At 42.8% G+C, this 16,058-nt stretch overlaps 1 protein-coding gene across 5 annotated transcripts in view; it reads left to right on the top strand.

The window, feature by feature from the left end:
* Positions 1 to 16,058, top strand: part of LOC130371008 (sacsin-like) — a 30,636-nt gene continuing 14,578 nt past the window's right edge. The window contains exons 1-8 of one of the 5 annotated variants that reach the window (XM_056576602.1): positions 3,605 to 3,667; positions 3,786 to 3,899; positions 6,277 to 6,313; positions 9,345 to 9,432; positions 11,883 to 11,994; positions 13,764 to 13,910; positions 14,032 to 15,463; positions 15,970 to 16,058. In XM_056576602.1, the coding sequence (XP_056432577.1) occupies positions 6,294 to 6,313; positions 9,345 to 9,432; positions 11,883 to 11,994; positions 13,764 to 13,910; positions 14,032 to 15,463; positions 15,970 to 16,058 (1,888 nt within the window). In that variant the 5' untranslated portion in view covers positions 3,605 to 3,667; positions 3,786 to 3,899; positions 6,277 to 6,293. Of the gene's footprint in view, positions 62 to 3,604; positions 3,668 to 3,754; positions 3,900 to 5,647; positions 6,314 to 9,344; positions 9,433 to 11,882; positions 11,995 to 13,763; positions 13,911 to 14,031; positions 15,930 to 15,969 lie in introns of those variants that run through there. The other 4 variants (XM_056576599.1, XM_056576601.1, XM_056576603.1 and 1 more) reach the window with 4 other exon arrangements.

A 16,058-nucleotide genomic window follows, 5' to 3' on the forward strand; every position in this document is an offset into this window, starting at 1 on the left:
GGGACGGCGAGTCTTATCCTCTAACAGTTCACTCTTCTGCACTCCTACAACCCGGAATGAGGTAGGCTACACATATTCAACCAAACTTATCCTATTATAATAGTGCAGTTATTTTTGTATTATATTGTCATGTTCACCTTTAAGCTGCGTTCACACCAAAAGACACATTTGTCGCCCGTTTGAGTTGTCGCCCAAGTTTTGTTGCGCGACAAATCATAATCCGTCGCTATGTACATTTTACCAGGCGCATTTGTCGCGCCACATCTTCCCGCCAACAGTGCTTCATGCAAATCCATTCTCAACCATGGACGAGTAACCACCATTGCATGTCTTTACCTGTTGTGGAAGGGGGAGAGACGTAGGAGAACCCGACGCAGTCTATTCATAATATTGCAATGACCACGGAAGAGGCAGTGAATGAAGTATTGATTAGACAGCGATTTATTAGATACCATGGTGGTATCTACCTACATTAGCGGTGGTATTACGCTAATAAACCGTTGGAACACACAAGACCGGTAAGTTGGTAACCACAGCAACGCCGGTAACCTGGGGTGGACTGGGAGAAAAATTCAGCCCTGACATGTTCTCTCCAGACCAGCCCACTACATTATTAGCACTAGGGGTGGGACGAGACGAATGGGAAGAACCCTGTATATCCGAATAATAGTACAGTTTTTTGTTTTTCAAGTTTGTGTTTCTTGTGCTGCTGACAAGAAAGTTGTCAAACCCGAACAGGAAGTTAACAGACATCCTGTGGTTGCTGCATCTCCACCCGCCATATCTACTACAAAACCCTCTCTTGCAGTTATAAGTCTGTGACTGTGAAAATCGTTTGGTGTAAGCCCAGCATCGGTTAAAACCAGACTCGGACAATAATAACAAAATCTCCTGACAAATAATCTAAATAGAAACATATTACAGACAGTAACAGCATTAGAGCTGAAACCAATTTGTTTTAACGGTGACTCAGTCATTATGAAACCATAAATAGAGAATTTAATTTTTTTTCTCATATACTTCTCATATTCTCATACACGTGTATGTGCACATGTATGTATACATGTGCACATACATGTATATGAGAATGCATATCTATTCAGACCTGTAATTCGGCCTACCTGCATAACTGTTAATCATATAAAAGATATGCAAATGTTTGAAATTAAAATCAATGTGAAAATCTTCAACCAGGAAATAATCATAATCAAACCTTTTGTTTCAATCTGAGGCAAAACAAGTTGCATAATAAACTCACAAAGTCAAGAGAAGCTCTCTCTCTCTCTCTCTCTCTCTCTCTCTCTCTCTCTCTCTCTCTCTCTCTCTCTCTCTCTAACTTCTAGCAGGTGAGGAAAACCTGTTTGACAGGAGATGATGGTAGCAGAGAATATAAAGACATTTATGAATAACCAATTGTCATTTTATCACACATATAGTATGTTTCTTCACATAAACCTTTAAACATACACATATTGCATTCCTCTCGAAATAGTCATCACCACAGTAAACAATAAATTAATTGAAAGATTACAATAAATTCAAGGGCAAATATTGCAAATTAAACTGATTATTTCCAATAGGTTTACTTGTATTTTGTGCTAAAATTCAAAGTGTCACATCCGTATTTACAATACAGCTTGATTCTGCATCTCTATTTACAGCTCATTAGTCCGTTGCTATGGCAACAAGAGACTGCTAACGTTAGCAGCTGTTAGCTAGCTTAGCCAAATCATCTGAACAATAATAACCAATAATATCACAATTCGGCCTATTTAAACAAAATCAACCACAACTACCAACAGTCACAGCCCTTCAACTCTGGGCTAATATGTTGTCACAAGTATGCAGTTAATTAGGTCACATCACATTCAATGTAAAAACGTTTTCTACTTTGTTTTGGACATGTCTCAAAATGTAGCCTAGCTAGCCCTAGGCTAACGTTACTTAGCATATATGCCTCCACTCGCTCGTCTCCTGGCGCAGCAGCACCTGCTGGGGTGTGGACCCCGGCACCAAATAGGTCTGTCAATTTTGAACATTTAACTTCCATCTCCAGAGGCTTAAGTCGCCGTTTTTCAGCACCACCCGGGCGTTTTCAGCTCCGTACCGGCTCCCGCGACTCCGGCCCATGCCATGAGGTCAATAAAATAGGAATCTAATTGCGTACGTGAGTACTGAAAACAATGAAACAGGTAATGCATAAATGAAAACATGAGTTGAACTAGGTACAGACTCTCTGTACAGTGAAATGAAATGAAGTGAAGTACGAGAGTCTGGTAGAACCAGGCTAGGTGCAACCGGTAAAACCGGTAATCTCCTAGGGCGGCAAATGTGTCAGGGGCGCCCTCTGGTGGCGTCCAATTAATTAACTAAATTATACGAAACCCTCACCGTAGCAAGCAGGACAACGCGATTAGGGTTTTTTCCAAACCCCCCCCCCCCGGAATTCCTGTCCAGGGGCACAAAATAAATGTGTGCACCGGGGCATATCAACATGATGTTACGCCACTGGCCGTGATATTATATATTATAGTATATTTAAGCATAGTGGTAAAATAATAATAATATAATAATAATACATTTAATTTAGAGGCGCCTTTCAAGACACCCAAGGTCACCTTACAGAGCATATAGTCATCATAAATCGTTTTAAAAAAAACAAGACATTGTGGAAAAAAATAAATAAATAAATAAACATAATAAATAAATAAAACAAAAACAAGACAAAACAAAACAAACAAACAATCAAAACAGTGATCAGTTAGACGTTGTGTGCGAGTTTGAACAGGTGAGTTTTGAGTTGTGACTTGAAGGTTGTAATGGTGTCTGACTGTTTTATGTGTGGGGGGAGGGAGTTCCAGAGCCTGGGTGCTGAACAGCTGAATGACCGGGCACCCATTGTAGTGAGTCGTGATGTGGGGATACATAGTAGTCCAGCAGAGGTTGAGCGGAGGGAGCGGGAGGGAGTATATTCTTGGAGGAGGTCGCAGAGATAACTGGGGGCTAGGTTGTGGAGAGCTTTGTAGGTGAGGAGTAGGGTTTTGTATTGGATGCGGTAGTGTACTGGGAGCCAGTGAAGTTGGATGAGGACAGGGGTGATGTGGTCAGATGATTTGGTGCGGGTGATAATCCGGGCGGCTGAGTTCTGAATGATCTGCAGTCTGTTGATGAGTTTGGTGGGGAGTCCGGTGAGGAGGGCGTTGCAGTAGTCTATGCGTGATGTGACAAATGAGTGAACTAGGATTTCAGTGCTGGATTGGGTCAGTGATGGGCGGAGTCTGGCGATGTTGCGGAGGTGGAAGAATGCAGTCCGGGTGATGTTGTGAATATGGGGTGCGAATGAGAGGGTGTTGTCCAGGATGACGCCGAGGCTCTTGACTTTGGAGGAGAAGGGTACTGGGAATCCATCGATAATTATGAGTGGAGCTGGGGTGTGTTGTGATTTAGTGAGGGTGGATTTGGATCCGATGAGCAGGGCCTCGGTCTTGTTTCCATTGAGTTTCAGGAAGTTCCTGCTCAACCAGCTCCGGATCTCTTCCAGGCACGTGATGAGGGAGGTGGGGGGGATGGCAGCGGTGGGTTTAGTGGAGATGTAGACCTGTGTGTCGTCAGCGTAGCAGTGAAAATGGACCCCATGGTGACGGAGGAGTGTGCCCAGCGGGAGGAGGTAAGTGGTGAACAGGAGTGGACCCAAGACTGACCCCTGGGGGACACCCAGTGAGACACCTGAACACCCAGACTTGTGGTTGCTTAGTTGAACAAATTGTTGACGGCCGGTGAGGTAGGATGTAAACCAGGAGAGTGCAGCACCAGTGATCCCAATGCCAGCCAGGCGGTCCAGGAGCAGAGGGTGGGAGATGGTGTTGAATGCTGCGCTGAGATCGAGGAGGATGAGAATGGTGAGTAATCCAGAGTCGGCTGCAAGTCGTTGGTGATTTTGACTAGGGCTGTTTCAGTGCTGTGTTTTGGACGGAAGCCAGATTGGAACGGTTCGTGGAGATTGTTAGTGTCGAGGTGGGACTGTAGTTGTGCGGCAACCACCCTTTCAAGTGTTTTGGAGATGAAAGGGAGATTGGAGATGGGCCGGTAATGGTTAAGGTCAGTTGGGTCAGCACCAGGTTTTTTCAGGATGGGAGTGATGGCAGCCAGCTTGAGAGTGGGGGGTACAGTACCAGTAGTGAGGGAGGAGTTAATTATGTTGGTGATCATGGGGGAGATGGACGGAAGACATGCTTTGACAAGGGAGGTGGGAAGAGGATCGAGCTGACAGGTGGTGGTTTTGGCTTTGCGGATGAGTTCTGAAACGGTCTGTTCTGTTACTGGGGTGAAGTCAGAGAGGGAGCTGATGAGAGGTTGGCCAGAGGTGATCATCCAGGGTGGGTCATCAGAGGGGGTGCGAGATGAGGCCAGTTGTTGGTGAATGGTGTTGATTTTAGAGCTGAAGAAGTCAAGGAACGCAGTGCATTGGGTGGTGGAAATGTCTGGAGGGAGGGATTTAGGAAGCTGAAGTAAGTGGCTGACTGTTGAGAAGAGGACTCTGCTAATGTATAATGAGCACATACCACTGACTGAAGTGATCTATTGCTTTTATACAACGGTTACTATTATGGCAAAACGAAAGTCATAGACACACTACATTTAAAAAAAAAACAAGAAAGTCAAAGTAGCTGTTTTAATAAAGAATACAAAAAAGTAGTCCCTCCTGGCTGCCTTCAAAATGCACAACGGTCGCTATGCAACACACTTTAGCGTCCCTCCGAGAGAAGGCTCGGCTAGAGCGGTTCGCCGCCAATTTATCCTATGGAGCAGTTCACTCGCCGTGTGCCTCAGCTTTCGTTAGTCTCTCCATCGCCTTGCTCACTCCCGGAGTAACAACATTTACACCCTCTCCAATATCCATCATTCAACATATTTTTTACTTTGTAACTGTTACTACTTCCAGGCGCGGAGTGATATGCACAAAATGATCGGGCGTCATAGCAGTTATGTATACGCTCATTATACAACAGTTAGGAACCAATCAGATCGCTGGATTTAGGCCCCCCGTTGTATAAAAGCAATAGATCACTTCAGTCAGTGGCATGTGCTCATTATACCACTGTTTTTTTTTATACAACGGGGGGCCTAAATCCAGCAATCTGATTGGTTCCTAACTGTTGTATAATAATGTTATTTATACAACGGGGGGCCTGAATCCTGCGATCTGATTGGTTCCTAACTGTTGTATAATGAGCGTATACATAACTGCTATGACGCCCAATCATTTTGTGAAAGTATCACCCTTGAAGTGGAAAGTGTCAAAGAATACAACCGTGTTTTTACTAGTGTGTGTGTGTGAAGTCATTTTGACATAATTTTAGCAGTTGTATAAAAGCAATAGCACAGTTCACTGAAGTCTAAAATCGCTGAGTGAACTGCTCCATAGGATAAATTGCCGGCGAACCGCTCTATCGGAGCCTTCTCTCGGAGGGACGCTAAAGTGTGTCGATGCATAGCGGTAGCCAGGAGGGACTACTTTTTGGTAGTCTTTAATAAAACGTCTACTTTGACTTTCTTGGTTTCTTTTTAAATGTAGTGTGTCTATGAATTTCGTTTCGCCATAACAGTAACCGTTGTATAAAAGCAATAGATCACTTCAGTCAGTGGCATGTGCTCATTATATACCACTGTGAAGGGGGTCGCCGGCCCTCCGTTGCGCGTCGGGGCCGGACAACGCCCCTTAACAGTGGTATAAAGAGCACATACCACAGCCTGGCGTGATCTATTGCTTAAATATAGAGCTCCGGGAGCCGCAAACGGCAGCAATCACTTTCTCCTCCATGCTGCGTTTCACCCCGGACTGCACCTCTCTCAGGGAACGGTTGGCCGGTTGAACGCTTGTACTCAACGTCCCAGGCTGGGCGTAGTCCTATAATAAACTACCGATTAGAACACTACCTAGACCCTATAGGCTTGTCATAAACATATATATGTGTTTGTGCGTGGGTGGGTGCATGTGTGATTTTAAACTGTTTAAAATCAGCCATCACTTAATTCTGAAGGAAAAATTAGGAAACAATAAATCAGAATCGGACACTAAGCTAACTTGTAGCATTAATCCATTAGGATTTGGTCACATGACATGTCGGAGTCCGACGCTCCTATTGGCTCGTGTTGGAGTCATCTGTCCATAGATGTTCCCGCCAAGATCGCTAATTGCAACAAGGTTATCCTATTGGTTGATTGACCTCATCAACCATAACACTGGCTGTCTCTTTATTCTGTTCCTTTTTACAGGAATCTCGACAGAAACCATGAGTTCGACAGAAACTCGGTAAGTTCGATCTGTTATCTTCCGAAAAATAAGTAAGTGGCCTGAAAACGCAATGCATCTTACAATTCAATTACAGTACACATCACGTATCGCTGTGGTGGTGCTTAAGGGGGGAGCGATGAATTCTCATATACGTGAAGAGTTTTCAGGATATTTAACTGGGCATTAGAAAGATAGTTTAAAAGTTTGAAAACTAAATGGAATAATCATTCAAATCTGATATGATTAGAAAAACACAATTTACATTTCCATATATAATATAAATGAAAACACAATGAATAGGTTGCAACTCAGAATACCTTAAATTCATTGATTCTAAACATTATAACCCATGATCGATCAATGCACACAACCTACAAACCCATCCTGAGAATTCAGTTTTACACAACCACTTATCAATGTCTGAAGGATGGTTAATTCTTCATGTCAGATCCGTCACCTCCAGTTATTCAGTGGGGTAGTGCAAGGATAGGTTACTCCTGTGTGTTTACTCTAGAGTACAGGCTACATTCAGATTCTGCTCTCTGCACCACCTCATTCCTTCCCATCATACATGCCCCAATACATGACCTCATACACCACCTTATACACCCCCTCTACACCACCTCTACACAACCTCATACACCACCTCGCACACTACCTCATACATGACCTCTACACCACCTCGTACACCACCTGTACATGACCTCATACACCACCTTTACACAACCTCATACACCACCTCGTACAGTACCTCATACACCACCTCGTACACTACCTCATACATGACCTCTACACCACCTCGTACACCACCTGTACATGACCTCATACACCACCTTTACACAACCTCATACACCACCTCGTACATCACTTCATACATGACCTCATACACCACCTCCAGTGTTGGGTTAGCTACTCAAAAAAGTAATTAGTTACTTATTACTAGTTACTTCTGTAAATTGTAATGAGATTACTTTACTAGTTACTGCATTTACAAAGTAACTTCACTACTTATTACTTTCCCATTTCTTAATTTACTGTAGATACATGGACAAACATCATAGCCATATCATTACTGAGTGTTTTTTGTATACATCTATACAAAATAGCATATTAGATTAGATTAGATTAGAAATACTTTATTGATCCCCGGGGGGAAATTGCCGCTCCATACAACAGAAACACAAAAACAAATACCCTACAAGCATAGAAGAAAAGACAAGATTATAAACAAATAAATAAACAAATAAATAAACACAATACAACTAAACAAAAAATAAAATAAAAGTAAGAAGTGGACATCTCCCAGTGGGCTATATCCACAATTACAACCTACAATTACAATTACAATTCAACAATCACATTGCAAATAGCAATGAAAATTAAGAGTGAAAGAATAAAGTATAGTGTGTTTATTTAAATAGTAATTTGTCTGATTTTTAGAGGGAGGAGTTATAGAGTTTAATGGCCACAGGCAGGAATGACTTCCTGTGGCGCTCAGTGGTGCATTTAGGAGCAATGAGTCTCTCGCTGAAGGAGCTCCTCTGTTTGACCACAGCGTTGTGGAGAGGGTGAGAGCCATACTGCAGGATTGCCCGCAACTTCAACAGCATCCTCCTGTCAGACACTGCTGTCAAAGTGTCCAGATCCACCCCCACAACGTCGCTGGCCTTCCTGATCAGTTTGTTGAGTCTGTTGGCATCTGCTACTCTTAGTCTGCTGCCCCAGCACACAACAGCAAACAGAATAGCACTGGCCACCACAGACTCATTAAACATCCTCAGCATAGTCCGGAAGATGTTAAAAGAGCGGAGCCTCCTTAGAAAATAGAGGCGGCTCTGTCCCTTCTTGTAAAGGACTTCCGTGTTCTTAGTCAAGTCCAGTTTGTTATCAATGAACACCCCCAGATATTTGTAATGTTCAACGATGTCCACATTATGACCCTGGATGGAAACTGGGGTCATTGGTGACTTAGATCTCCTCAGATCCACCACCAGCTCTTTGGTTTTAGTAGATAGTTTAGTAGATGGTTTTAGTATATGAAACCATATGAAACAAAGAAATATTTGTTTCATATGGTGTCATATGTTTCAAGTTTCAAAACACAGGCCTTGGGAAAGATGAGAACAAAAATTAAGTGGTCAATGAAAAACATTAAAATAAAGGTTACTTTATCACATAAAATTAAAACAGAAATGCACTTAAGCGGCGGTGACACATGCTGTTACTTTATGTGATAGTCCAAAGGGTGAATGAACCTGATCTATTTCGCAAGCTATGAAATCGAAAGTGTGTCTTCCTATCACCCTCTTACAGGCAAGAGCAGCCTTCTCACGTTTAAAACTAATGCTGTCTATCCAGTGCACCGTCATTCCTAAGTAACTTTTGTTGTTGGCGGACCAAATGTCCGTGGTGGGGGACACATGATCCAGGGACTCGAAAGTTATTTTGAGCTTCGATTCCATGTCGGAATAACACTTGTCCAGGTAATGGGAAAATGTTTTCCTGTCGGATGTTGGCTTGCGAGTTGCGGGTATTTTATATAGTATTTTTCTAAATGTGGGCAATTCAATAGTCGACAGGGCAAGCATGTATTCTACAATGAACCCTGCAACCAGCCTGTGAATGTATTTCTGTGCTACCTGCTTCTGCGCTCCAACACTTAAACACTCCTTCGCACATGCAGCTACGTCACTCAAATCGATCGCTATGGCAACGTGCCGAGGCAAGCAGGCGCAGCACACACACAGGCAGCACGCATACAAGCACCATTTAAACAAATCAGAACTTTACACACAGGCAAAGCGCGTTCATATAATCTAGTAAAGTAGTGTACAGTTCCAAAAAAGTAATATTGTAACTGTAATCCGTTACTGTAATCCGTTACTTTGTAACTCGTTACCCCCAACACTAGATTTTAGTTAATCGTCACACGGGTTACCTGTTGCTTCGATTTTAATATATAATTCCTTAATATAAATTCTTCAGCTCAATCATTAATTAAGATCCATTTTGTCATCATGCCACATGAAGTTTGTGATTTTTGTTGCAGAAATTCCTTTGGGGCAACAGCGCCACCATTCATTGACTACCTGAAAGATATTCTGAGAGGATATCCAGATGGTGGACAAATTCTGAAGGTAAGTTTGAATTTATTGTAGTGTTTCAGTTGTATTTACGCAAGACTGACAACCATCTTTCCAGAAGGGGAGTATGCTGGTTAGCATTTGTATTTATTATCATCTTATCCTGTCTGGTCGTCTACACTCAGTACGTTTACATGCACAGCTTAATCCGATTAAAACAATAGTTTTACTATGCTCCTCAATCGGACAACTGCAATTGTCCGAGTATACATGGTTTCAAGATAATCGATTCATTGGCCGAAGCATTTCATACCCCGGTACGATAGATGGCGCTGTGCCCATTTCAACTAGTGGTAATAGAGACACCGGTTGACCTCTTTATGTAACTATGAACAACAAACAAATAAACCGCTATTAGCGGTGCTTCAGCGGCAGTTCAGCTCCCAGAGTACACCTGCCAGAGCTGCCGGACTGCCGCCGAAACTGCGGCGGCAGTCCGGCAGCTCCGGCGGGGGGAGCTCGGCGGCAGTCCGGCAGCTCAGCACCTTGAGTACAATCCCTTTCTCCTCCATATCTCGGTTCAATATGGAGTTCAGAGACTCAAGGCCAAAGTTCCTTTCCCCCAATTCTTCTCAACCATGGCCGAGATAACCCCCACTACGTGTCTTTACTTGTTGTGGAAGTACCAGAGACGTCAGATGCAGACTTTATGAATCATAATATCATCCGAGGCGCATATAGCTTTTGGCCATGATATTAGATATAATATTACATAAATACCTATATATTATATAATAGTATTATTATATTATATTATATTATATTATATTATATTATATTATATTATATTATATAGATATAGAGCTCCAGGAGTCCGCACAATGCAACAATAACTTTCCCCCCCATGCTGTGGTTCACTCTGAAAGCTCATTAGTCAATGTGCAGCAGCTTATTTGAATTAAAGCTAAAGAGCAATAACAGCGCATTCTGAAGGGACTGAAACAGAGGGGAATAGCGTTAGGCGATTTTCTTTTCTAAAAGCTATTTCCAGCAAACAGCTTCAAAAACATGTTTTCTGGAACTCTAATACTATGTTTAATTGTTGAGAAAATACCATAAAATGTCTCCTTTAACCAACGTCAGAGAGCGTCGTTTGAGCTTAGAGAAAGAAAATTGTGTCCGAACGGAATATATGATTCGTATGCCGTGGAAGACCATCTTCCCAGCCGTTTGATGGATGAGTCCGACCGCCCTCGTTCGGCGGCTTTAGTTGCCGCTCCTATCCGGAAGGAGTGACCAGTGTAGAGGGGAGATGGTAGGCCGCAGCCTTCTACCACCTTAGCGAAATGGACTCTGAACCACTCTTTTTTCATTGGCAAAATAAATGGTTAGGCAAAATAAACAGAGGTGATTAGGGGGACGTACGTTGCCGAAGCTTAAGAGAGTGAAGCATTGAAGCATAAGGACAGAATGAATTGTTGATCTCGTTCATCCTGTTGTTTGTGGATTCTCGAGATAATGATAGTTACACCTGCCCCCCTAAGCTATCGCTTTTAGACCGTTTTAAGAAGATAGAAAAGTGCCTAGAAGAGAAAGTGATGTCGGGGAAAGCATGGACCTATAAAGAAAAGGACAGCGGATTATTATTATTATTGCAAAAACCCATGGGAGTGTTTATATTAATGTTACAGATAGTGAAGCCTTTGTCACAATGACATATACACTGCTGCATGGGAAATTGTCAGCCACATCAATTCCATTCAGGTGAGTTTCTCGGCAGGCAGCAAAGACCACCAGTAATCCTGCCTAAATTACTTTTGCATGGGCATTGAATCCCAGACGACCGCGTGCAAGTCTGACACGTTACCTCGAGACTATCCCCCTGTTTATGAATCCATGGTCATTATTCAATTAAAGTGTGTTACGCTTAATACTACTTATGCATTCAACAGATCGACAGATTTTTTGCCAGATAGCCTCCCTGTATTTATTAATGGTTACGGTGTTCCATTTTTGAATTATAATATGCTTGTACTCCTCATAGACCTCTGCAAGCAGCTTCTGTTCGCCGCTGGAAAAGATGCCGCTCGGTTATTTTCGGACATTTGATCCATGATTCGACATTCACGGTTCTGGGCTGGTTACATATCTCGTGATCGAGCATAATCTACGATAACGTAAGCTTGGCTTGAACTATCCTGAGCAAGGCGCGGCTGAACTGCGTTGATGGAATGGCTTTAGCCTCAAGTGGAAGTTGGCGTTAGTTCCAACCGGGCTTAATAAACTAAGCAACGCCTTTGTTAGCGACTTTGATTGAATACCCCTCTGGGCTGCTTGTATCTCTAGAATTGATACGGGGTATGAATGAATGGCTCCTTGTATGAGCCGTACGCCTCCCTAGGCTCTTCACATGAGCCGGAAGCCTCTGTAGTCGCCAAAGATATATGTGGCCTGTTAGTATGAATGTGTGAATGTATGTCACACTATCGCCCATCTTTACACAGGAGCTGATCCAAAATGCTGATGATGCCGGAGCCACAAGAGTTGTTTTCATCCATGATGAGAGGAATTATGGTCACGAGAGTATTTTGACTGATGAATTTGGAAAATATCAAGGTATGTTTCATTTTTATCCATTATTAATTAGGGGCCCATGCACAATGTGCGAGGCACCCTACTGTAAGTGTTTTCATTATAAACCCGCCACTCTCTCTGGTTTGAGCATAACCACTCTGTCGCCTACCACATGGTAGAGCGCAGTTTTTCAATTATTCCTAAAACAATTTTAATGTATGAGACAAATATGAGAATGAGATGAATAAGAAAAATAAATCATTGAGCAGTTTTCTACCAATTGTGCTGTTGCCATGTAATCATAATAAAATTATCATATTAGATTGACTTAACAAGGGTTGTAGTAGGACACCTGTTCCGAACGAGTAGTGTGGTCTGAAGCCTAGGCCCTTCACCGGGGTGGCCCAACCTTTTCTGAACCACTATCATCTTTTACATTCTGCTAAGATCTACCAGTCCAAATAGGTAGCAATATTACTGATAGCCCACCAGTGATGCCGGTAACGCGTTACTGGCCTCGGAACACTTTTTTCAATAACGAGTAATCTAACGCGTTACTTTTTCCAAACCAGCAATCAGATTAAAGTTACTTATCAAAGTCTATGTGCGTTACTATTTAAAAAAAAAAAAATTGGATCACCGATTGGCGTTGGGAGCGATGGAGTGGTGTGTGTGTGTGTGTGTGTCTGTCTAGCTGCCTGTCTGTCTGTTGTTGTGAGAGTGCGTGTGCGTGTGAAGAGTAAGTCTCCAAAGACTTCAATCTATCAGAGGCAAGTGTCGACCTTGACTCTCCAGAGTCCGCGCCACCAGTTTTTATTAGCGGTGGAATTAGTCGCGTGGTGCTGCGTGTGTGTGTGTGTGTGTGTGTGTGTGTGTGTGTGTGTGTGTGTGTGTGTGTGTGTGTGTGTGTGTGTGTGTGTGTGTGTGTGTGTGTGTGTGTGTGTGTGTGTGTGTGTGTGTGTGTGTGTGTGTGTGGAGCTGCGTCCGGTGATCGCCCCGTAAAGCGCACAGTGATATTTTGTCTATGCATTAAATGTTGGCGGAAGCGGAAGCAGTTGCCGTGTGTTAGTGAGTGCACTCGGACATTCAGGGCTATTAGTACGAGCCAGAATACAGGAAGAATTGACACAAATAGAGGAGGAGGCTGCTGCGGCTGCAGCTGAACCAGCCTTGCCTGTTGCCGAGGACGAGGAGCCGGAGCGCGCCGGTTTGCTCTGTTCGCCCATAGACACTAACACAGAGTCCCTGTGCTGCAGCGAATTTCAGCGATGCCAGTTTCTTCTAGAATAAATGGCTAAATCTGGCGAGGACCGGGCCATGTGTGTACAAATCGAGGCACGGGTCCCTCGATTCAAGGGGCCCAGATGGAGCCATCTCCGTTCACTCCAATACAAGTGGGGAACAGGAATGTGTCCCCACAAAAAATTACTGGATATCAATCAAAGGCTCATAATTATCTTTATGCCATGTGCTAAGAAAATTTTACGTTTTCTCATCATTCACTATTTCCAAATGAGGGCTGCATGCCAGACACTCGCAGCTGCATTTATTTATTATTATTATTATTATTAGGCTGCAATGCACAAAGTGTGAGGCACCCTGTTTTAATTGTAAATGTTTTTTTAAGTATTATTCCTCAGCGTTTTCATGGTCGCACCGATAGACTGAAACTGCAAACTTTAAACAAGCAGCTCTCCCTTTGCCCTAGATTCATGGAACTTTGCGCACATGTGTGTGTATCTTTATTGTTATTATGATGAGAGCTATATAATGGAACATTGCTTTATTCATTTAATTATTTTGTCGTTTAGGTCCTGCTCTCTTTGCCTTCAACGATGCAAGGTTCACTTCAGAGGACTGGCAAGGTATTCAAGCTACAGGAAGAAGCGTCAAGCGCAAGGACCCAAACAAAGTTGGGCGCTTTGGGATCGGCTTCAACTCTGTGTACCACATCACAGGTACAACAAATCAAATGTGCTAAATTAGCCCCACAACTTCTGCAGGGTCAGCAGTGTTTCTCATGCATTCTACAGTATATTCTATTTCTATCTAAACTATATAATTTAATTTCATTCTCAGATGTGCCATGGATCTTAAGCTCAGACCATCTGGCCGTGCTAGATCCCCATGAAAAACTTTTTGGACAAGGACATGGGGGTTATCAGTGGTCTTTAGCCGATAATAAAGACCAGGAATCTTTGAAGACTTTCGAGGATCAATTCAGGCCATTTCAAAATATTGTCGAACATCTAGTCCAAAAACAGTGGACGGAGGTCCTCGAAGACCAGCAATTTGATGGGACACTTTTCAGATTTCCTTTGCGCAAAGAGATATCTAAAATCTCAGATAATTTGTATAATTCAGACAAAGTTGCCGAGCTTTTTGTCAGCTTCATTGCAGATGCAGAGTTATGTCTATTGTTTTTAAAAAATGTGCAATCCGTGTCTTTAATTCACGTCATGACAGACAGCTCTGTCAGTGTTATGCTTGAAGTGACTAGCTCATGTTCTGAAGGAGCAGTTTTGGAGTCAAGGGATGGATCAATCATCAAGAGCTCAACAAACTTTAAAGACATAACTGTCACATCAGAAGATCGAGAAGAAACCAAAAATTGGCTCTTGACTACTTGTTGTCTGAAAGAGGGCAATGTGCAGAAAGTGGATTCACTGGCAGAGAAGCTGTGTTTTCTACCACAAGTTGACTTGGCGTTTCCATGTGGTCAGAATAATGACAGTGGGAACAGTAGATTGAGTTGCTTTCTCCCACTTCCTAACAATGAATCACACAAGACTGGACTTCCACTTTATGTCAACGCATCCTTTGGCCTCACAAACAACCGAAGAGAAATCAAGTGGCAAGAAGAAGATCAGAAACAAGACGAGTGTGCCATGTGGAATGAATTGCTGGTCAAAGAGGTGCTTCCACAAGCATATCTCGTGATCCTTAAAGATGCCATTGAATTATCCAAAAACTCTGAGCTCCCTCTCTCCTCTGTGTATGATATTTGGCCTGACTTTACACAACTTGAGCATAAAGAAAAATGGCATTCAGTTGCCAAGAATGTTTTACAATGCTTATTTAGGGAGAATATTGCTGTGCTCTCTCTTGCTGCAGATGAAAGAATATTTGTCTGCCCTTTAGAAGCTGTGCTGCCCTGCGATTCTTCAACATGCCCTAAAGTATCAGCTGCCATTCAAAACATTTTGATTTCCTGTGGAGATAACCTTGTGAAAATCCCAGAAAGGGTGGAAAGAGCGATTGAGATGGCATACCCACATCCTGAATCCCTGAAACGAGTCACTCCAACCTTTCTCCGGACCATTCTCCACAAAACAGATTTGCAGAATGTAACAAAAGAGGAGAAGGTATCTCTTTTAGAATATGTTTTAAGCGATGGAACTTACGAAGAACTCCAAGGCCTTCCACTGCTTCCTCTCAGTGATGGCACTTTCAGATCCTTTACGAACAAGGCGGAAGACGTTGCTTTCATCGATAGCCAAGACTTTCCAAGGTAAAATAGCCGCTTTGCTTGATAACCAATCTATAACCTTCCCCTGTGTCTGTAATGAGTATGGTTTGATTATTTTTTGAAATAGCACATATATAAACCATTTTAACAGCATTCTTCCACCAGTGTTTATTTAGAGCATATTAATAACTTCAATTAAATCATTAACCCCTTTCACACTTGCAGCCACATGCTGGTAATTAACGGCAGCCGAGCATTAAATTGGACATATATTATTTTCAAATTGCAGTGATTCAGTGATGGTAAAAATTAATTTCCGGGAAATGACAACAGAGGTTTATAACTGCATTGTCAGTGCTGTTTGAATGATAGCATTCCGCTAAAAAGAGAGGTGTGTCTTACGCGAACGCAGACACTGCTATCATTTAGCGGAAATCCTTATCCGTTAATGTTACGTCATCTATGTGTGGAAAGGGCTAGTGTGCTGTTGGTAGCTGTCATCTATACTCTTAGATAGTTAACATGAAAGTCAACTCATTCCTCGACAGGTCCCTGCTGCCTGGTTGCAAACACTTGTTCATCCCTCAGGACCTGAGCACCACCTGCCAAACACATCTGAAAACGCTTGCCACAAGAG

The sequence above is a fragment of the Gadus chalcogrammus genome, chromosome 18 (assembly GCF_026213295.1).
Source record: "Gadus chalcogrammus isolate NIFS_2021 chromosome 18, NIFS_Gcha_1.0, whole genome shotgun sequence".
Classification (NCBI taxonomy): Eukaryota; Metazoa; Chordata; class Actinopteri; order Gadiformes; family Gadidae; genus Gadus; species Gadus chalcogrammus.